We start from the raw sequence: 24243 nt of genomic DNA on the forward strand, positions 1-24243 counted from the left end.
TGGCTCTGGGGTAACCCCCACTGGCTGCTGTGGGTACCACGACCCAGCAAAACAGGATGAGTCACTATGCAAACCAGTGGCCAGACACCCCCCATGGAGAGGAACAAAGGAAGGTGGAATGCTGCCCTGGCTGGGGGGCAGAGCTGGAAGAGGGTTAGTTGGTTGCTGGCTGCCTGTGAGCATGGAGGAGACAGGCTAGGGAGAGGGGCTGGAGTTTAGGGGCCCAGTCTCCCCCATCTCAAGGGGGCCTGAGGCATCCTAGCCCAGCTCTGTGACCAGATTCCATCTGTGCTGTGCTGTATCCTGGAGAGGCAATAAACTTCCTCTATCCCACCGGTTGGTGCAGTCTGTTTGTGCCATTTCGGGGTGCAGGAGACGGGGGACCCCCAACGCGCCGTCACAGTTGCGTCTGTTTGAAGTCAGCCTACTGCCTATGTAGATGAAATACTCCTTCCATGGATTTGTCCAGGAGCAGTACAAGATTTTGTATACAACTTCTGCGCTGACACTCTGGATGTTTGCTTTTTCCCAGGAAATCATTGGTCCAAAAGCAGGTGCTTTGTGCTGGAAGTTCATCAGTGTAGCTTTAAGGTTGTTTTGCCTCCTGACCAAAGAGGATGACATCATCCACATAATCCGGGTTGGTAAAAGAAGTTAAACTGACAGTTATACTGCTGTTTGTGGAGTATGTGGAAGGAAGCAATCTATTGGGATGGAGCCAGACACATCCCTACTTCACCCTGGATCTAGTGTGAAATCTGTGAAACCTCTGGGTCCCCCAGTGCACCCATGCCCCTGAATCATTATGTAGGTCTTGAATTAGCCTCAGGAGGATGTCAGAAACACGGATGCCCCGCAGGATCTTCCACGAGGCAGCTTAGTCTAAAAGTTACATAAACTGACAGGTGAGTTCATAGCTATCAGTCTCAGTGACGTTTTAACTCAACCATAACCAGATTTCACTCAGCACATAAGTGTATGTTGATCTGGTGCAGCAGAACAGCATGTATGTCTGTCTGCTAATGGCATACTGTGTGTGAGGAAATAAAAATGAACACAACAGCAATGTAATGCATTACAGACCAATGGAAACTCGAAGGCAAACTCTGAATTGCTTTCAGCATTGCTAAACTGCTGCTTCTATTTTACATTTTCTGTATTTCTTTTTTCCAGTGGATAAATAAGATTTGCATAAAACAGACTCCTTGTTTATTGAGGGTCCATCTGCTCCTGGAAGATTTTCTCTCCTGGTGTAGAGTTGATTATGATGCAGCAAACAGAAGATGATGACTTCAACATGGAAAGGAGCTGCATGAGCAGATGAACTCCGGCGGAGAAGGCTCTTGCTTTCATACAGTCAAGAACAAGAAAAGAGCCCTACATTATATATAAGCAGAATTGCTTCTCAATATCACAGCTTCAAAAAGTTCTCCATGAGGCATAAGCAGCTCTTCAGAATCAGGAAATCCTGATTTCTAGTGATAAGAGGTTAAGACAGATTCCTCTTCTCAGCCCTGTAATAAGAGGTGAGACTAATGTATACGTAATGCGCTGTGAGCTTAATAGAGAGGTCACTGGATGAAATTCGCTGCCCTGTGCTAGACAAGAAGTCAAACTAGATAATCCAACAGTCCCTGCTGATAATAATGGAGAACCGGTGGAACTCCTTGCCAGAGGAGGCTGTGAAGGCCAGGACTATAACAGAGTTAATAAAAGAGCTAGATAAATTCATGGAGGTTACGTCCATAAAAGGCTATTAGCCAGGGGGTAAGGAATGGTGCCCCTGGCATCTGTTTGTCAAAGGCTGGAGAAGGATGTCTGGAGACAAATTGCTTGATCATTGTCTTCGGTCCACCCCCTCTGGGGCACCTGGCACTGGCCACTGTCAGTAGACAGGATACTGGGCTAGATGGACCTTTGATCTAACCCAGTTGGCCATTCTTATGTTCTTATGAGGGAAATATCAAGAATTTCCACTAGCTTGTTAAGTGGAATGTGAAAATGTTTTTGACTCACTTATTAGAAGATTGACGAGTGATAGAAATGTAACTGTGTTAGTCTGGTGTAGCTGAAACAAAATACAGGACTATGTAGCACTTTAAAGACTAACAAGATGGTTTATTAGGTGATGAGCTTTCGTGGGCCAGACCCACTTCCTCAGATCAAATAGTGGAAGAAAATTGTCACAACCATATATACTATTATACATATATATTAGAAGATCTCATTCATTTAAGAAAAAATGAAATTAAGCATAAGGTAAAATCCTGTAGTAAAATCCTGTAGTATCTCAAAATGTCCATGTGGATGAACTCTTAAATACGCTGTAAATTAATATTCGAATTGAACTTTCATTTCTTCTTTTTTTAATGAAACAAATAAACATAACCTTAATCAATTCTATTCTCAGAATGCTTAGGAAGTTTACACATTAGTAAAATAACCTCCGTTTATCTTCCCCAGCAGAGAGGCTGTGAATATTATTATGGACTTTTCTACTGAAAGCACAGTTTACAGGTAGTGCTTGTATTTCACAATATTGTATGGTAGAGTGGAGAAAAGTCAAGTCAATGCTCATGAATATACCTGCAATTACATGTACAATTCTGTCCACCATGGAAACAAAGAACAAAGGGAAGTGGTGGAGTCTACATCTGTTGAAGTCTTCAAATGAAGACTAGATCCCTTTCTGGAAGATAAGCTTAAAGGAGGTTACTGGGCTTAATACAGGGGTCACTGGATGAAATTTTCTGCTCTGTGCTAGACAGGAAATCAGGCTAGATAATCCAACAGCCCCTGCTGATGTTAAAAACAAATCTAAGGATCTATTAAAAAGAAGTCAATGTCTGAAATATAACTGCTTCCATTAGCCTTTGAGGACAGACCAATAAGTAAGGCCTATGTCTTGTCCAAGGAAACCTGTTGAGTTAGTAAGTACTCACAGAGCACATTATTCCTGGACTGAACTACAAGGTGTTCTTTCACAGACTTATCTGGAAGAAATGAAGAACCTACTTATTGATCTGCCCTCGATGGCAAATGGAAATGGTTAGGTTTCAGACGATTTTCAGAAAGGATCGTTCTCAACTGATGGCCCAATCTTTGCTTGCAGAGACATTTCATAATAATTCTTCATCTTTGATAATTGATACAGCAGCTCCTGTTTACTCTCTTAGGGTATGACTACACTACAGAGTTTTTTTTCGGGAAAACGGCCTTTTTTCCAAAAAAATTTGAATTACATCCACACTACAATCATGTTTTTTCGACAGAAAATCGAAAGAACAGAGGGGTTTTTCCGACATTGGTGATCCTCATTCTATGAGGAAGAAGCCTTTTTCTGAAAGAGCTCTTTTCAGAAAAAGGCATGTGTGGATGGGGAAGAGGGAGTTATTTCGAAAGAAGAGGAAAGAGGAAAAAGCACAGGTGCCCTGGTGGTCACTCCATCCATAGTAATCACAGCTGAAATGTGAGATAGCGTCCATTCAGCGTGGACGCTCTCTTTTGAAAAACCAGATCACTTTTTCGATGCACTTTTGCTGTGTGGATGCTCTCTTTCGGAAGAAGTTTTTCCGAAATTTTCTCTTCCAGAAAAGCTTCTTCCAAAAGAAGCCTGCAGTCTAGACATAGCCTTAGATTTTTATCTATTGACTAATCAAGCTGAGAAGATCCAGTCATTTTAATTTTTCCTTGTAAAACAATATTTTCAGCCTTTTTGGATTCATTACTATTCCCCTCTGAATTTCTACTAAAATCCTGATATCTTTTTGGCATTGTAGTGGGCAGAGCTGTGAGTATTATGCCACTGTTTCCTGGAGAACGTAGGGTTGAATTATCCTGCATTGACAAATATCAGGACAAGACAAGACTACTAAATGAAGAAAACAATGCTCGTTCCTCATACTTGAAAGATCTTCAGCATCACAGCTCAGTGTGGAATATGGATGCATAAAAAATGGAGAGGAAATCGCTGAACTGCTAAATAACCGTGTAGGTAAGTAAGGAAAACCAACATATCTTTTGATATGCAGCTATGGTATAAGAAGTGTCCTATTTTAAAATGTTTGTTCTACTTTCCCTGACATTATTCTTTCTTATCTTTTCACACTTGCTGTCCCCCTTACTGTACTGCAGTATCATTGGCCACACAGTGAAAGAAAGCACAGTGAAGAATTACAGTATTCTGAAAAACCCGTGATGGGGATTCATTTTTTAACTCCTTGTCCCCTCTCCCCAGAGAGTGAGGCTCAGGTTCTTACTGCCAAAAGATGCTTTGGGAAGACAGACTTCCCTGCGCAAAGTGCTGATATAGCCCTATAAGCATCACAGCCCTTTAAACGGACTTCCAATCTGATTCATCCCATCAAGGGCATCTCTTACTTTCAGTTGCTTGGTCTTCTCTCTGAGGGTATGCCGGTAGAGCTGCAACTGTTCTGCGGCTTCGGGCCCAGGCTGCCGGGCCAAAATATGCTTCAGTTCTACGTACAGCTTTTCTTTTTCCTAAGAGATGCAATAAGCAGAAGAACAGTTCGTAAGTGCTCTTATTTGCAGCTACAGTACTAACAGTACGACCTGTATTTACATCAACCCGGTGGAAAGATGCAAGTAACTCTAGCAGCTATTTGCAGAAACAAATCTGCCTGTGTGTTAGTGTCTGCCTTGCTAGCCATAAGGTATTTAAAGTTGTTGTGATAGCAATGGGATAGCTCATTAAGAGAAACACTCAGCTAGTTCATACCAAGAATTAAACATTCTTAAACACTGTCATCAGCAAACCTGCTTTGGCACAGGGAGTCTGAAACGGAGTCAACAGAAACGCTGTCAAGGAGAAAATTACTTACCCGTTATTATGTTTATTGTAGCCCACTTCTCTCACCCCCATCACTTTACACTAAGGGATATAGTTCCACCTGCCTGGCTGTAAAGAGCCAACAGAACTGTCAATCACGGCCTGTATAAAAGAACCAGCCCACCCACTTTCTCCGGCAAATAGAAGCCTACAGAACAAATAAATATATAAGGAAACCAAACAACACACACCATTAACTGAGAGAGCCCCCAAGGGGATGTGGGAGGAAAGGAAAATTAGGGATGACTATGACAAACACAATTACCAGTGAGCAATTTTTTCTTGTCATATGTCTCCTCTTCCCACGCATTACAACAGAACCTATGTGGTAAATGGATGTAACAAGCCATACGTTCCCAGAGGATGGCCTCACACTCCTCGGCCACTTCTGGCTTTTCATGCTGAAAGGCTTCCAACTAAGGTTTAAGGTCTAATTTATTTTACCTGCGCTAATACGCATATTAGGTAAAGTCCGGATCACAGCTTTGCGCATTTCACCGTGGCTAGCGTTTCCCCACACACTCAGTGATGTTGTCGTCTGTTCAGGTTTTACCAAAATTGTCTGGTTTTTTGAGGTGGGTATCCCAGGAAAGTTGTCAGTGTGCTCAGTACACGCAGCAACTGTCCAGCTTAATGGGAATGGGACCACCTGGAGTGTGCCGGTTTTTTGTGTCTCAAAGATGGCAATCTGCCCTCTCAGACTAAAATTATTATTATTATTATTATTATTATTATTATTCAACGGGTGGTAGGCCCATGGGGTCCAGAATGACCATTGTGCAGGACCTTGCCCCATGCTCGCCACAGCCCTGTACCGACATCCGGATGCTTATGGTCTGATTTGTGCTGGCTATGCCTTCAAGTCCGAAGATGAAGACCTGGAATGTAAAGGCCAGGACGGTGCAGATTGGAGCTGCACTGATCAGCACCAGGAAGCTGGGGAACAAGGCTGGGAGTGGTGCTACAAGCTGGAGCCCCAGCAAGAAAATGAGCGGTCCCATGTCACACAGTGCAGTGACGAGCAGTCTCGGGAATGGGACGAAGAGCAGAGCCTGTGCTTCTTCGGGGACCGGTGCAGCGATGGAGACTTGTGCCGCAAAGATATCAAGCAGTGCCGGGAGTGGTGCCATGAGGTGGAGCAACGCTGTAGGTCTATGGTGCTATGAGTCCGAGCGGTGCCACCTGGTCAGTGCCAGGGACCAGTGCTGCGGAGATGCATTTGGCCCCAGCAACATGGTGGGTCTGCCTCAAGATGCTGCCATGTGTTAGTACGAGTGGCTTCTCCCAACCGGCCAGGGAATATGGCACCATCCTGGCAATTAAGTCCCTCACAGACTCAAAGGTATCCGGCGTGGACGGCAACTCATTGTCCTGAACCGCCTGACCCCGAGAGCCCATGATCACTGGCCTTGCTGGCCCCTTAGTGGGGCCGAAGTTGATGGAGGCTCTAGCTGGTGCTTCTCCCCCAGATACTTAAGACAAAAGTCATGGAGGGCACCCGTTGGCATAAGCAAGATCTGCAGGGTTTAAAACCTTGGGGTTGAGGCATGCCCCAAGCCACCAGGGGAACAGGACATTTGGGGTGGGGAGAACCCCCACTCCTACACTAACTACTATAAACTAACAACTATTAACACTGCCAAACTAACCTACAATTGTACAAGTACCAGGAGAATAAAGAGCACTTGCAATAGCAAGTCCCTGCAGTTCCAACAACCATCTCTGGCTGGGAGGGACTAAGGAGGAGGCAGGCTGGCAGGGTCATATATTCACCGCCATGAAGGTGCCACAGCCAACTCAGCATGTGCTGCTGGGGGAAAAGCTTTCTGGAATCATCATGAGCAAGTACTCAAAGAACTATACATATGGGAACCCAAAATGTAGGGCAGACTTGCAGGGTGGGGACTCTACCTTGGGAAGCAGTGACTCTGAAAGAGATGTAGGGGGCATGGTAGATAATCAGCTGAACATGAACTTCCAGTGGGATGCTGTGGCCAAAAGAAGTAGCACCGTCCTTAGCTGTATAAAAAGGGAAATATCAAATAGAAGTAGGGAGGTTATCTTACTTCTGTATTCGGTGCTGGTGCAAATACTACTCAAATACTGTGTCCAGGTCTGGTGGTCAAAAAGTATGAGGATAAATTGGAGAGCATTCAGAGAAAAGCGAAAAGAATGATTCTGGGATTGGAAAACATTTTGTTCCTGATAGTGATAGATTCAAGGAGCTCAATCCATTTATTTTAACAAAGAGAAGATTAAGGGATGACTCGATTACAATCTATCACTACATGGGGAACAAATATTTGATAGTGGTCTCCTCAGTCTAACAGATAAAGATCTAACAAGATCCAATTGCTGAAAGCTGAAGCTAGAGAAATTCAGACCAAAAATTAGGCATACATTTGTAACAGGCAGCATAAGTAACTGCTGGAACAGCTTACCAACGGCCATGGTGGATCAACTCTTCTATAATCAGGCAGTTCATTGAAACATTAACGGCAATTTCCAGGCAAAGCATTACCTGGAACTTTCATTCTGCTGCACCGAGTTTCATGATGTCTCTAAAAGTGCTTCTACCATCTTGTTACTTTGGGTTCAAGCTTTTTGTAAGTTTTTAAAGCAACAGCATATGAAAACCAGGCTGCTCTATGTTAACATTCCATCCCTGAATGTATCACAAATTTGTATTTTGGGAGAGTGTACTGGTAATTTGGATAAATATGGAGCAGTTGATGGATTGAAGGTCTTGTGTGCAATTGTTTTCCAATTTATTTCTCTCCTAACCCACTACAAGGGCCAACCAAGCTCTTCAAACATTGTGCAATGGTGTGTATAATAACCCCATTTAGAGACAAAGCGTGCAATTCTATTATAAAGAGAATCTATCTTATGCAACAGAGACTCATTAACTGTCCAATGTGTATTGTCTCCATAATCCAGCAGTGGCAGAACCAGCTGTCTTGTAATGCATATCCTGTCCTTTCTTGCTAAGCTGTCCATCTCTTTTATATCTAGTCAATTAATTTGTCACTAGGTTAGAAGCACCATATGTCAGGGAAACATCAAAAGAAAATCCTGTGTACTTAATGCGTTCCTCATCAGCAAAAGTTTGTATTCACAGGTTCACACTTCTAAATATTCCAACACTTTAGCCAAGGATGTGACAAAATGTTACTTGTGTATCATGCTATGATGTTTATCTTTCAAATTACTTTAAAATCGCCTCCAGCCAGAATAAATTTAAGTCAGTATATAAGAGATATCAGATACTATCAACAAAAGTGGTGCAGTTATCCCCACACATACCTATTTGGGAATTCCTGACGAAAACAAAGCAGCATAAAATAACTGAGAAAGAACCCTAAACTTTCACAATGCAGAGCCAAGGCAGGGGATGGATGAGCTGAAGAACATGCAATATAAACTACATATGGGTCTCTCCCATATACTCAGCCACTGGCTGATACACTGACTATATGGAATTCTGACGCATCAGCTAACAGCCTTCGAAGGAGAGCTGCTTTCAAAGTTGTGATATTTCCTGTACTGCAACCACTAAAGATGGCTCCCTGCTGCTGTTTGGACAGTGGCTGAAATTCACCCTTTCTCGCTTCATTCTTAGCCTTCGGGGGTGAATCAAGTGGAGAGGGGGCAGACAGAAATCAACCCTCCACCTACAGGTCTGCACCCTGGGTGGTATTCCAGCCACACACCAGGAGTAATAGTTAAGTCACCTCACACCCATGATGCATGAGTCTTGGGACATGGGAGCCATGACAGTGCAGACCCAGAAAACCCTTCCTGATCCATGACAAACTCTGGCCCAGTCTGCAACTGTAATACACAAGTGGGAAGATTCTGGGGTTCTCTTACATGAGATGAAAGCTAACACACAGCAATGGCAACGGGATGAGCCCACTTTCATTGTGCGTAAGCTCTGCTCTTCGGAAGTCTCAGAGTAGGGGTTAGACTCAGTCTCCAGGAGCTCCGGAGAGGATTTCGGAGCCTCTTTGGTACCTGCTGTATAATTTGAGTAAATAAAACAGAATTATTTTTAGAACAATCTTGTCGGTCTGAGATTTGTTTTCCAGGAGAGATCTCAGAGGAGCCCACAGATCTGCCTTCAGGCTGTACTCTGACAATATGTTTCTGTGTCTCCAAGTCTCTCGCCCATTTACTCTCCTGCTTTTTATTTCCTTCCTCTAAATATGAACTAGCTGCTGTCTTAGACTCTCGCGTCTCCCTGGCCCAGCTTACTCTGTGGCTGCTGAGAGGAAATCACTTTTTCTGCAGAGGTCTGACTAGGTAGTTGGCAAGTTCCAAGGGACTGAGTCTTCAGGCTCCCGTGGTCATTAATTTACCAAGTTGTGGTCAGGCAGAAGCACCTTACCAAGCACTAAAGATATGTCTATAGTCGACATGGAAGGACAATTTCCAGACATACCCACACAAGCTCTGCTCCAGCTGTGGTCATGGCAGCAGTGGCAAGGGCTAGCCACCCCAAACACAAGCCCGGGGTCATGGATGGGACTGTACTCAGGAGAGCAAGCCCGTCCCCCTCCCCCCCCCCCCCCCAAGCTACACTGCTGCTTTCAGGTGGAAGTTTGATAGCGCGGGCATGTCCACTTGAGCTGGAAATTATACTCTCCCGCTCAAATGCAGATGCCCCCTAAGGGCTTAACCACACTTACAGTGCAGCAGCTGTGCTGTTGTAGAACTTAGGGTACGTCTACACTACATGCCTCTGTCGGCAGAGGCATGTAGATTTGTTTGTTCAGCAAAGGCAAATGAAGCCGCGATTTAAATGATCGCGGCTTCATTTACATTTACATGGCTGCCGCGCTGAGCTGACAAACAGCTGATCAGCTGTTTGTCGGCTCACCGCTAGTCTGGACGTTCCCCCTGTCGACATCAAAGCCCTTTGTCGGCAGCCCCGGTAAACCTCATTCCACGAGGAATAACGGGGCTGCCGACAAAGGGCTTTGATGTCGACAGGGGGAACGTCCAGACTAGCGGTGAGCCGACAAACAGCTGATCAGCTGTTTGTCGGCTCAGCGCAGCAGCCATGTAAATGTAAATGAAGCCGCGATCATTTAAATCACGGCTTCATTTGCCTTTGCTGATCTGTCTAATCTACATGCCTCTGCCGACAGAGGCATGTAGTCTAGACACAGCCTAAGTGAAAACACTGTCTACACTGATGGGAGAGCTTTTCCCTTCAGCACAGTGAATCTACCACCTGCCCAAGAGGTGGAGAAGCTCTTCAGTCAACATGGCACTAACCAAACTGTGTCACTGACAGTGTGGATTTTCAAGACGCCTGCACCAACACAAGCTGGTGGTATAGACAAAGCCTGAATCTGCTGCACTCAGTAGAATTTAGTGCTGTCAAAAACTCTCACTTCACGTGCCCTTCCCATGCAGAAAAGACTGTCAGTAACTGATAGCTCAGCTCTTTGAGTGACATTCCCTTGTATTCCCACAGTGCCACTCAGCCATTACTTCAGTCACTATCAAGTTCTTTCTATAGGTAGTAGTATGCAGCACAGAAATCCATAACAGGGAGCAAAATGCTGAGTTCTCTTTGGGCTTGTCTTCGCTTACCCTGAGATTAACACTCCAGAGAGCGATTTCCCGGGGTTTGATTTATCAGGTCTAGTAAGGACCCATTAAATCAACCACTGATGGTGCCTCTATCAACCCCAGGACTCCACCAAGTCGCGAGGAGTAAGGAAATTGACAGGAGGGTTTTTCCAGTTAACTTGCCGCAGTAGAAATTCTACTTAAGATACCTCAACTCCAGCTATGCTATTGTCATAGTTCAAGTTGCATGTCTTAGATTAACTTTCTCCCCTCGTACAGTCCTGGCCATAAAGGGCCTTTTCATACCTGCTCATGATTCTGGCAAACTCTTGAAATGATCCCAGTCATTAGCCCACTGTATAATTTTGAACTAGAAGTGATCAAAGATCTGATATATCATGAAGATGCATTCACAGCAGAAATACACCAGGAAGCTCCAGTTCTCTCATAGTACCAACATGGTTTTCTGGTTAGATATCAGAATAATATTATTAGCAAGAGGAAGACCAAGGACAGGATAGGCCTACTGCTCAATGAAGAGGGGAAACAACAACAGAAAATGTGGAAATGGCAGAAGTGCTTAACAACTTATCTGTGTTGGTTTTCATCAAGAAGTTTGGTGGCAATTGGATGCCTAACATAGTGAATGCCAGTGATAATCTGGTGGGTTCAGAAATGAATATAGGAAAAGAACAAATTAAATTAAAAATTACTTAAAATTAAAAATCACCTAGAAAAGTTAGATGTCTTCAAGTCATCAGGGCAATGGGTTTAAATGGCAGCAAGGGTGGTTTAGGCTGGACATCAGAAAAAACTTCCTAAGTGTCAGGATGGTTAAACTCTGGAATAAATTGACTAGGCAGGTTGTGGAATCTCCATTATTGGCAATATTCAATATCAGGTTAGACAGAAGTATATCAGGAATGATCTAGATGATGCTTGGTCCTGCCGTGAGGCAGGGGACTTGATGATCTCTTGAAGTCCCTTCCAGTTCTAGTATTCTAAGATTCTATGATTCAACAACATGACCAGTATTGTTGCTACACATCAACAGCCTTCTCAACTAGCTCTGCAAAAATCCTATTATGCACCCCATGCTCTCCCTCGTGCAAAAACTAGTATTTCAATCTTAGTAAATTTCCTTTATGTTTGTTCCTGTCTCCAGCACAGTGTTGAGCACAAGAAAAATAAAGGAAGACTGAGTTATAAAGAAAAAAAAAGTGTCATTTGCTGTACCTTGGCATCTCCCAAAACATCTAACCAAACTGAAATTCCTTATTTTAATTAGTAAGGGGTAAAAGAAAGCATAGCAGCTCTGCAAACGTGTTGTAGTCCGACATGGCTGTACTGAAGAAAGCAATTCATCAAGATTCCATGGGGGGGAAGGAGGGGTCTTGTTTATTGGTATTATAACCAAAATGTCAGAGCTAGGCTGAATTTCAGAACCATTTTGTTTATGGTGCCATGGAGTAGTACAGCCTCAGTCCTCACTGTGAGATGTTAAATAGGTGGCTAGAATCTGGTTTGAAATAAAACTATACCTCGTCATAGTCATTTTCCCTTGATAAACAAGGTACTTTTTTAGGTATAATACAGTAGTTCTTGGCTCAGGTTGTCTATGATTAGGAGTTTTATGAAGCATACGAGAAATTAGCATACGGTAACCTTCACGATTTTTGTAACAATAGATGAAATTTGCCTCTAGCACTTCAAGCTATGTGCAATATGAACTTTCTCAATAAACACTTTCAAAAGCTCTTGCTCTTTCTCCTTGTCAGTTTTAAAGATGTCAAACACCTTTGCAATTGGCAGCTCTCTAGACTAGCCTGCATTTATATCATCAAGTAGACCCTCCTTTAACAGTCTTGGGCAAGATTTTCACAAACTAAAACTAAACCAGGCTCGAAACATAACACTGAAGTCTCTTCACAACGTGGCATTGTTGGCCGGATGTGCTGCAGGGAGCGCCTTATTAAATGGTGCCACCAAACTGAAGGGAAGGTTGGAATGCTTTCCCTGCCTTTGCTGGAATTTGCACCATTCAAGACAGTGCTAAATTATCCCTGCCTGAGATGATTTATCCCTCTGGCTCATAAAAAATGTTTCTGAAGAGCAAATCTGTTTCCCTAGGAGTGGAGCAGATTGTACCAAAATGACTAGCATTTTCAAAACAACTTAATGAGAGGAAAAATACCTTGGAGCCTCTTATAAGGTCTTCAACCGCCACCCTTTCTCCCAATGACACAAGTTGAACACTACATTATCACTGTCTTTCAGGAGCAAAGTATAAACATTTCCAGCAAAAGTGCAATTGCTTCCCGTACATTTCCAGGTGGTGTTACCTACTTCTCTGGGCATGGGTGAGACAGCTCTTTTGTTCAAATGGAAAACATATATGAGAGATTCTCTCAGCTCCTCTACCTGGGTATGTCTTAACTACCCCACTAGTTCGAACTAGCGGGGTAATGTAGGCATACCGCACTTGCAAATGAAGCCCGGGATTTGAATTTCCTGGGCTTCATTTGCATAAGCGGGGAGCCGCCATTTTTAAAACCCCGCTGGTTCGAACCCCGTGCAGCGCGGCTACACGGGGCTCGAACTAGGTAGTTCGAACTAGGATTCCTATTCTGAACTACCAGTACACCTCGTACCGGTACACCTGGAACGAGGTGTACCGGTAGTTCGGAATAGGAATCCTAGTTCGAACTACCTAGTTCGAGCCCCATGTAGCCGCGCTGCACGGGGTTCGAACCAGCGGGGTTTTAAAAATGGCGGCTCCCCGCTTATGCAAATGAAGCCCGGGAAATTCAAATCCCGGGCTTCATTTGCAAGTGCGGAATGCCTACATTACCCCGCTAGTTCGAACTAGGAGGGTAGTGTAGACATACCCCCTGAGAGTTCAGAGGCCTAGGACACAAGATTTATAATAGGCTAAGGGAGAGAGGCAATTATATAGGATCCTCTTACTAAAATATTGACAGTCTTTCTCTGGTTGCTAGTGAGATGGGGTCTGCTATGTCTACACTGCGGGTTTTTTTGCGGAAGAGGATATGAAAATGGTGCGCTCATTTGCATATCTTCTACTGATTCTTTTTGTGGAAGAGGTTTTGCTGCTAAAAAGACCCCGGTAGATGGGGCCATTTGTCAGAAAAAAACTCTTTTTCACAAGATCCTGTAAAACTCAGTTTTTGAGGAATAAGGGCTCTTGAGAAAAAGGGTTTTTTTCTGACATATGTTCCCGTCTCCCTGGGGCTTTTTAGTGGCAAAACCTCTTCCGCAAAAAGAATCAGAAGAAGATATGCAAATGAGTGTTCCATTTGCATATCCTCTTCCTCACAAAAAATGCAGTGTAGACATAGCCTTGATTGTCAGCAAGTATCAAGCTGTGTAGCTCTGCTGATGTCAATGTTTGCCCTTGTAACAAAAAAATGAAGGGTTAATTATCATTTGTTCTTTTCTATATGGTCCCAAGGGTAAAAAATGAGATTTGGTGAGCTGTTTGAAGTGGAAGATTAGAGTGGAAACGCATGGACTTATTTAAATGCTCTAGCGGACTTCAAGGTCCTCACACCCTGAAGGAGTTTTGGTTGAACAGAGTTCTAAACAAACTTCTGTTTCATCTTCTCCAAGAGATTTGTTTCAGAGGGTACGTCTACACTTGCTCCCTAGTTTGAGCTAGAGAGGCAAATGTAGGCGACCGAAATTGCTAATGAAGCGGGGATTTAAATATCCTGTGCTTCGTTAGCATAATCTCGCCCGCGCGCTATTCCGCTCGCTAGCTGATTCGAACCAGGAAGTGCGTTCCGGTTCGAACTAACATTACTCCTCATTTTTTGAATAATAATTAGGCTTTTGGTGCTGGCTACACAGCAGGAAGTCAAAGGGAAAACACTCTTCCTTTGACTTCCCTTTCGCTCATAAAATGAGGGTTACAGAAGTCAGAGTAAGAAGTCCTCCAGTGAGCCATTATTTCAAAATACTGGCTTGCGGTAAAGATGTCCTCTTTGTTATTTCAGAATAACATCAGTTATTCCAAAATAATGCTGCTGTGTAGAAAGAGCCTGAATGAAGAACTGTCCCCTGCAAATCTGTGGAACCCACTGAGGCTACATCTAGACTACATCTCTTTTTCGGTAAAGGGATGTAAATTAGGCACGTCGATATTGCAAATGAAGCTGGGATTTGAATTTCCCGTGCTTCATTTGCATAATGGCGTCCGCCGCTTTTTTTCTAAATGGGGCTTTTTCTAAAAAACCCGGCAGTTTAGACAGGCATTTTTTACAGAAATGCCCCGTTTCGAAAGATCCGGTACTCCTCATTTTCAAAACGGGGTATTTCTGTTGAAAATGCCCCATCTAAACTGCTGGGGGGGGGGTTAGAAAAAGCCCTGTTTCGAAAAAAGCAGCAGCCGCCATTATGCAAATGAAGTGCGGGAAATTCAATTCCCAGCTTCATTTGCAATATCGACATGCCTAATTTACATCCCTTTACCGAAAAAGGGATGTAGTCTAGACACAGCCTTAAAGGCCACAACACATCCAAGGCATACACAGGGAAATTACAGCCTCCCCTTCAGTATCTTTAACTTGAACTAAAATCCAATGTGCACTAACAGCTCTGAGCTTTCCTAGAGTGCTTATAAAGAATACAGAGGAATAATGCTGAAGAAAGGCAAAGCAATGTGGCCCTTATTATCAAGCAGAAGCAACTGCTGTGCCCACAGTATGGGCCTGGGTATGTTATGTTTTGAAACTCTGAACTCCAGTGTGCCCTATTTTAAAAGCATCAGGCCATAACAGATTTTATTAACAGTGATACCTACCTCCCCCTCAAAATGATCTAGCTGTTGTTGCATATTTTGCCATCTATGTTCCCCCAACACTGACACTTTTCAAATTTTTCTGGGTATGAAACAGAGACATTTTTTAAAACCCCCACTTTGCCTGTCACTGTGGTATGTCATTTTTTAAATGACACACACAATAATCATCCATCACTGAAGGCGTTGTCATGGATTTCACATGTCCTGCCACTCGGCAGTGTTGAATACATTTGCCCTGTGGGCAAAACGCCTGCCAAATGGTACCTGAGTAATGGGGATTTTCAGCCAGCTTTGGGGTGGCTGCTATAACGTGGGCTTGTGAATGAGCTGCTATACTGCTCCTGCACTCCTCCAGGATTTTAATTTCTTTAGCAGGGTCTGGATGGCTAATAGTCTATACTGCATTGCTAATACCACAGCAAACTTTGTGCATAGCAATGTATTTATTCAGCAGAACAAGTAATTTACCTTTCCTTAACGAGATAACTATTTGATTAATATACTTCACCCTGGGGTGCACAGCAGATTTATTTCCTTCCCAGATATATGCTGGAACCCAGGAATGAGGAGTAAACATTCTTTATTCAGTTCATTTGTTACTTACCGGACTGAATCCTGAAGTCTCCATTCATACTTTATTCGTGAAAAATTCCAACAGAAGCCAACTACAGTTTTGCTTGAGTCACAGCTGCAGAGGTTGACCTAATACATGTAGGGCTCGTCTACACTGGCCCCTTTTCCGGAAGGGGCATGGTAATTTTTGAGATCGTAATAGGGAAATCCGCGGGGGATTTAAATATCCCCCGCGGCATTTAAATAAAAATGTCCGCCGCTTTTTTCCGGCTTTTAGAAAAGCCGGAAAAGAACGTCTACACTGGCCCCGATCCTCCGGAAAAAGCGCCCTTTTCCAGAGGATCGGGGCCAGTGTAGACGCTCTTTTCCGGCTTTTCTAAAAGCCGGAAAAAAGCGGCGGACATTTTTATTTAAATGCCGCGGGGGATATTTAAATCCCCCGCGGATTTCCCTATTACGATCTCAAAAATTACCATGCCCCTTCCGGAAAAGGGGCCAGTGTAGACGTAGCCGTAGTGTCTGCAGTTTATTAGCACTGCGGATTAATCCTGGGGATTCACAGGTTCAGATTAGGTGCAAGGTACCACCAAGAGGAATTTGGTAGTCTCTGTGACTTCTGTTCTGCTACATTTGGGGCATTGATCTCATCCTCCTAACCTGTTCTCTGCCTTTTGTATCCTGTCTGTCATGTAGATGGGAATTCTCTGAGATGGGGGCTGTCTTTGATATTTACCTACATAGCACTATACTGAGGCTCTGAGCCTTAACTGGGATCTGTGGGTGCTACCAGAACACAAGTAATTAATAATGCTGGTCTGCATTGTAGGTACTTATATGGGCCCCACCACCATGGTATCTGGTGCCTTCCACCTTTAACATATTCATCGTTTCCATATCACTATGAGGCAAGAAAGTGATATTAACCCTATTTTAGAGATGAGGGAAATGAGGCACAAATGGGCTTACTTGCCCATGAGGGAGCAAAGAATCCCAGGTTTCCCAAGTTCCAGACTAATGTCCTGACCATGCACAAGGAACTCCAAGACAGGCTAGAGCTGTGTGCCAGGGGCGTAAGGACTATCTCTACATTGCATTCTGAGACAGTAATTCCTCATTTAACACTATAGATGTGTTTCTGAAAATGTTTGTGCTAAGTTAAGATGTACGATGCGGGGTCAATTTTCCCATTAAAAATCATGGAAAACATGGGGGTTGCATTTCAGGTGGTGGTGGCAAAGTCAATTTTTTGTTGGTGCTGGGTCATCAACATCAACATTAGATATCTAGAAACACAAGATCTCTAGCAACACAAGTCACTGTGGTTTGTTAAAACACAAAGATAAACACGTGAGTGAGCAAAGGAGCGCTGTGAGCACATGTATTCATCCGCTCATGCATATTACCGCTGTTTTCACCAACTGATACCGCCGCACGAAGTAGTCTGCCTCTTGATTATTTTCGTGTTGTTTCAGGGACGGTCGTGTTATTTGAAAAAGTCCCCTAAAAATAAAATCGTGCTATTGCGAAATGTGTTAAGCGGGCACTTGTTAAATGAGTAATTACTGTATAGCTATTGCTCTCAATCACTCCCCTGCATATTAAAGTTCGCTCATTAGGAGTATGCGCATTGAAACCCTGGATGTCAAGGATGGCTTGGGTGTAATTAAATCAATCCTGCATGATGCAGGAGGATGGAATCGCATGACCCGCTAGAGGTCCCTTTCAACTCAATAAATTGAGTTGAAATTCCCCTAAAATCATGTAAAACAGATTAAGTATGTATGCAGGTTTCCTCTCTACAAAACCAAATGAATTTCTGCTCCAACAGCAATTTTGTCCTTATAAATAGTATTTTTATACCTGAAATATTTCTGGTTAAGATACCATCAGAGTAGCTAAAAATGGCAAGGACTTCCCTGAATTGTTATTGGGATCCATTTTCTTCTAATTTCTCAAATAAATTCGCATCTTGCTGCTGTCCAAAAACATTTATCACAGGAAATCAGGGTTTTCTAGACGGGAGGGAGTGTAATGCAATTGCACAAAGATTCAATAAGAATTAAACTGTTACACTGAAAAAATTCTCCATCAAAAATGTTTTTCCAATCTGCTGTGTCTTCCATTTCCCAGTGCCAGACATTATCACAATTTGTTTGTATTGGAAAACAATTTCCCCCATGTTAAACACAGCTGATTATCTTCACCTGATGCAGTTAAACCCATCGCTACCATTCCTGCCTGGCTTTTAAAAGTGCAATTTAAATAGACATCCCCTAAACAACAACCCAAAAAAACCCCTGTTTTTCTGCTGAAGATTTTCTTCTCAACTGTTTGACTGCAGTAGACAAGGTAGGAGGGGTGAGGAGTGGGGAGGGCAGAAAATAATATAAATGTCAACATGTTTTTAAAGGCAGTTTATCATGCAGCATGTTTCCAGAGCGTGTAACTATTCTAATTCTAGATGGATTAAGATTAGAAAGGCTAAAATAAACTAATGTACCTTGAGATATGTTCTGAATGCATATTAGTAAAATTTGCATTATGAAATTCACCCCTGTGCAGAGAGCAAGTACGAAGCCTTTACAGTCTAGTTTAACCATCTGTGTTATAGGGAATTTAAGAGGTGCATACATGCTCTCTTTCTGTACGGTGAACTTTGCCCTCCAGGCCTAAGAAATGTGCCTATTAATGACATCACAGCTCTCTTGTTTATAAAAGGAGTTAAGTCTACAGCAAATTCAGACACTGATCCAGCAATCTGTTCAGTGTGGGATGGATCCCTGTACCCACACATTTCATAAGCAGCACCTATAGTTGTGTAAGGACACAGAATAAAAGATTAATAGAAAAGAGGATGTGTCGGTGGCAATAAAAGACATTAAAGAAACGCTAACTGTTGAGAAATTTAATCCAACCATGCAAAGAATCTGAATCAAACCCTTTAACATAACACAAGATACCGCAACACAAAACATTTCCACCTACAGGCACCAGAAAGGTGCTTGAACAAAGGCCAAGTTCAGCTACCAGTGTGCCAAGCCTCAAAAAAGGAAAATAAAAAGAATGTCACAAGAAGGAAAGAAACTGAAAAAATGCTCCTGAAGGATAAATCAATATCTGAAGTACCTACATATTTCAATGTATATACTGCGCTGGAGACCTCTATTCAAGCCAGATCCAAGGCACGAGGTGAAATTAATTTGACCACAATAGCTTGGCAGGCTGCTGTGCATCAAAACGTACAGTTCAGTAATAGACATTTGCCGCTGGTCTTGCGCTAGAAGTGCACTAGAGCCGGAGTTTATGGGAAGTTATTCTTCCTTTTAAGAAAGAAAGGTGCTCTCTTTTGAGTCCAAGTGTAGATTACTAGCACTATGCTAAAGCAATTCTGAATGTGTATTTCAGGAAGCTGGCTGAAGTACGGTGGGAAGAGGGGGAATTTCTTTGCTGCTACTAGCTCCCAATTGCAAAACCAAAAGACAAACCACGGGTCTGAGGCTCTACTGTATTACTCCCGTATAATGCCTCTGATAGCTGCACAACTGGCTCCGAGTTGCAATCATGCAGTTGAGAATCAAGCCCTATGTGCCCATTCTTTTTCCTGGCTCCTCATGGTGCCCTAAGGACAGCTCCAGTGCTCTGCTTTTTCCAAACAGGGGAGAGGGGAGTATTTTTCTGCTTGTTTTTCATATTAGAAACATTTGGTCAATCCTAAGGCCTTGTGTACATTTAAAGTTTTGCCAGCATAGCTATGTCAGACAGAGGAATGCTTTTTTTTCCCAAAGTAGCTTCGCTGTCAGAAGCCAGAGTGTAGATGCTGTTACACTGGCAAAAAAAGTCCTTTTGCCAGCATAGTTTATACTCTGACAAAAGGAATGTGTCAGGGATGCATTTGTCAATCTAAACTTCACTAGTAGGAGTTATTGGTGCAGCTATTGCAGTAGAGCTATACTGGCAAACCTGTTAAGGGTTGACAAGGCCTAAGGGTATGTCTACACTGAGAAGGAAGGTGTGATTGTAGCATGGCTAGGCATACCTCACTTTGATCTAACTAGCACAGACAACAATAGCCGTGAAGATTGCGGTGGCACAGACTTCAGTGTGGAGCAGCAATCCCAATACATACCCAGCAAGCTTTTAGCCTGTGCTGGCGCTCATACTGCTACGTTTGCACTAATATTGCTTCCCACACTAGGTAAATTAAGGCTTGTATAGGTATGCCCACCTGTGATTCAATTACACTTACATTTACAATGTAGACATACCCCCAGACGCAATATACATCCTTTCCTTTATTGGGGATGCAATATAGATTGAAATTCAACTTCCAGTTGTGATGTTACTGTCTGGTTCTCCAGATCAAAGGGTGTCAAAGGCCACCAGGAAACAGAGGTAGTCTAGGACCTGATACAGAAACATCTACACTAAACTATCCCTCCTTTTTATTTTTGGGTGGAAAAAAAATCTCCTTAAAGGGGTATCATAAAATAGCTGTAAAAGGTAAGGATGATTTTTCAAGTGGAAGGGGGTTGCAGTTACACTGATCCACAGCTGGAATAATACAGTAAAGCATCAGGCACATTGTTTGTCTTTTGGCTTTACAACTCGGAGCTAGTCGCAGCAAAGAAATTCTCCCTCATCCCGCTGCTATACACATAGCAGCCAGTGCCCTGAAAGACACATTCAGAATTGCCTTAGCATGGTGCTAGTGATCTACACTTGGACTCGAAAGAGAACACCTTTCTTTCTTAGAAAGAAGAATAGCTTCCCATGGACTCTGGCTCTGGAACACTTCTAGCCCAAGACCAACAGCAAATATCTAGTTACTGCTCTGTACATTTGGATGCATAGCACCCTGCTAAGCTACCATGGTCAAGTTAATTTCATTTTCCACCTTGGATCTGACTTGAATAGAGGTTTCCAATGCCATATATAGATTGAAATATGTAGGTACAGGTTGAGCCTCTGTACCCTTGGGACCTAACCAATGCCAAACCAGAGAATTTGCTGAACTACGGGAGTTCAGTATTGTCTAGCAGCATTACAAACACTTCCACTGCTTATTGGGCTCTACAAATACATTTAGGGGTAAATTGGAGCTAAATAACAGCACAGAACACTGAAAGCCAAGGCTGGTGGCTGTAAACAAACATTATGGGACTACGGGAAACTTGGCCACACCTATGATAAGTGGACATCTGGCTCACTAAAATCATTCTGGACCATGTATGTTGCCACACCAGGGAATGCTGGACTAGAGAGGTTCAACCTGTACTTAAGATATTGACTCATCTTTCAGGAGCATTTTTTAGGTTCTTTCCTACTTGTGACATCCTTTTTATTTCCCTTTCTTTGGGCTTGGCACATTGGTAGCTGAACTGGGCCTGTAAGTTTCACTGAGTGCAAAACACTGGTCCAAACTACACAAGATTCTCTGCAAGCAAGGAGAATGAAAGATGGTGATCTGCAAGCGACACATGGTAGAATATGCCAGAGACAAAGGTATAACATGATTCAGCTGCTAGAAGGTAAAGCTAGACAAAGTCAGCCTGGAAAGAAGGCATAATGGTTAACAGTCAAGGTAACTAACCACTGGAACAATATAACTTGGATCATACTGGCTTCCCCGTCACTGGCAATTTTACAATCAAGACAGGCTGTTTTTATAAAATATCTGCCCTGGGAATTATTTTGGGAGAGAACACTTTGATCCTTTTTATACAGAAGGTCAGAGGAGATCTTAGAGGTTCCTTCTGGCTTTAGAATCTATGAATGTAAGAAGCCAATTTACTGTTGGTTAAAAGAGATTGTTGAGGATTCCATACTGAATAATTTCCTGTAGGGAATTACAGGTATTTATCTAAACAGATTATCCTTTGTCAAAAATCTAAAACTACCCTCCATACAACATGTAAATTCACAAATGGCATTGTTTCCGACAAATCTCCAAATAAGGAAGTCACTGACAGCCAACCGAAGCATGAATACACCAGTTCTGAGAACACAAAGTAAACCTCAGTCACTGTCAATGTGCACATAGTCACAAAGTGAAGCTGAACCAGACCTTAAGAAAACCAAAATGAAGACAGACCCTATAATGACAGAACAGGTGTTCACTAGCAAGCCCTTCTAATGATCTCCTTTTTCTGAGTGACTGACAACTTTCAGGTCATGTTAAAAATTGTGCAATATATATCAAGTACTCCCTCAGCATGAAGGGAACTAGAAGAAGCAGGCTTCATGACAGGCTGATGGGAGAAAAGGGTTTTGAGGGGACTAGACTCACATGAAGCATGCTGAGAAAAATGTCAAGGATTTTTTAAATAAGTAAATAAGGATAATTTTACAATAAATAGCCAGGCAGGCAATTTTATATCATCCATAGAATGGAATGCTAAAGATCCTAGATGTTTTTACTCAGTCTTTACTCAGGCACAAGTACCCGTCTTTATAAAAGAGAATAAGAAGAATTTGGGGAAATACCGACCAGTCAGCCTCATCTCACTGCCTGGAAAAATCATGGAGGAAGTCCTCAAGGAATGCATTTTAAAGCACTTGGATGAGAGGAAGGTGATCAGGAAAAATCAACATGGATTCACCAATGGCAAGTTATGTTGCACCAACTTGATTGCCTTCTATGATGAGATAACTGGCTCTGTGGATATGTGGGAAGCAGTGGATGTGATATGCCTTGATGGTCTCCCACAGTATTCTTGCCAGCAAAAGTTGAAGAGGTATGACTTGAATTAATGGACTATAATGTGGACAGAAAGCTGGCTAGATCACCAGGCTCAACAGGTAGTGATCAAAAGCTCAATGTCTAGTTGGCAACTGGTATCAAGTGGAGTGCCACAGGGATCGGTCCTGGTACCAGTTTTGTTCAACATCTTCATTAATGGTCAGGGTGATGGGATGGATTGCACCCTCAGCAAGTTTGCAAATGACACAAAGCTGGGGGCAGAGGTAGACACCCTGGAGAGTAGGGATAGGGACCATAGTGACCTAAACAAGTTGGAGGATTGGGCCAAAAGAAATCTGATGAGGTTCAACAAGGCCAAATACAGAGACCCATGCAGGGGACCAACAAGCTAAGCAGCAGTTCTGCAGAAAAGAACCTGGGGATTACAGTGGCCGAGAAGCTGGATATGAGTCAACAATGTGCCCCTGTTGACAAAAAAGCTAATGACATATTGAGCTGCATTAGTAGGAGCATTGCCAGCAGACCGAGGGAAGTGATTATTCCCCTCTACTTGGCACAGGTGAGGCCACATCTGGAATATTGCATCCTGTTTGTGGGGTCCCACTACAGAAAGGATGTGGACAAACTGGAAGAAGTCCAGTGGAGGGCAATGGAAATTATTAGGGGGCATGACTGATGAGGCGAGGCTAAGGGAACTAGGATTATTTAGTCTGCAGAAGAGAAGAATGAAGGGGGATTTGATAGCTGCCTTCAACTGTCTGAAGGGGGGTGCCAAAGAGGATGGAGCTAGGCTGTTCTCAGTGGTGGCAGATGACAGAACAAGGAGCAATGGTTGCGGTGGGGGAGGTCTAGGTTGGATATTAGGAAAAACTATTTCCCTAGGAGGGTGGGGAAGCACTGGAATGGGTTACCTAGGCAAATGGTGGAATCTCCATCCCTAGAGGTTTCCAAGGCCCACCTTGACAAAGCGCTGGCTGGGATGACTGAGTTGGGATTGGTCCTGCTTTGAGCAGGGGGTTGGACTAGATGACCCCCTGAGGTCTCTTCCAACCCTAATCTTCTATGATTTTATGAAAACTTACACTGACTTCACTGAGAGTCCTGCCTGTGTAAAAACTAGAGTATGGCTATGTCTATACTGTGAGCTGAGGGGGGTGATTCCCCTGCATTATCACTCATTAAGCTAGTGTGGATAGAAACAGCAGTGTTACTGTGGTTGCATGGTGGTAGCAGCAGCAGAGGCATGGTGCTAAGCAGATAGCCACCAGTTTCAGCTGGCTTCGTACTCAGCATAGCTCCACTGTTGCTACTCACGATTCTGTGGCTACACGGCTAATTATACTCATGTGAACATGCGGAGAGCTAGCATTAGTACATGTACATAGGCAGCAGACTGACACCTCTAGCTCACAGTGTAGATATCGCTTAGCATTACAACTAAAACACACATAGTACAATATAGTTCCAAAACATTATGTTCTATGGATCAGTATGAGCAGTAATTTCAACACACCTTTGAGGAATGGGTTTTTTAGACTCCTACTCAGATAGAACAGGAATGAGCACAGTGTAAGGATCCAAAATTAAATGAGACAGAACTACTGTCCAGGTAACAGACAGAATACACAACATCTATTTCCAGTACTTATATGGCTCCCATTACTATAGTGTCTGAGCGCTTCACAATCTTTAGAAGCGATGAGGAGTCCTGTGGCA

At 43.2% G+C, this 24243-nt stretch overlaps 1 protein-coding gene across 2 annotated transcripts in view; it reads right to left on the reverse strand.

The window, feature by feature from the left end:
- CFAP58 (cilia and flagella associated protein 58) overlaps window positions 1-24243 on the reverse strand; it is a 97580-nt gene that overhangs the window by 10889 nt on the left and 62448 nt on the right. The window contains exon 16 of one of the 2 annotated variants that reach the window (XM_075935519.1): window positions 4381-4500. The exons of the other annotated variant lie outside the window; for it this stretch is intronic. Within the exon in view, the coding sequence (XP_075791634.1) occupies window positions 4381-4500 (120 nt within the window). The remainder of the gene's footprint in view (window positions 1-4380; window positions 4501-24243) is intronic. 2 annotated transcript variants of the gene reach the window in all.

The sequence above is a fragment of the Pelodiscus sinensis genome, chromosome 8 (genome assembly GCF_049634645.1).
Source record: "Pelodiscus sinensis isolate JC-2024 chromosome 8, ASM4963464v1, whole genome shotgun sequence".
NCBI lineage: Eukaryota > Metazoa > Chordata > Testudines > Trionychidae > Pelodiscus > Pelodiscus sinensis.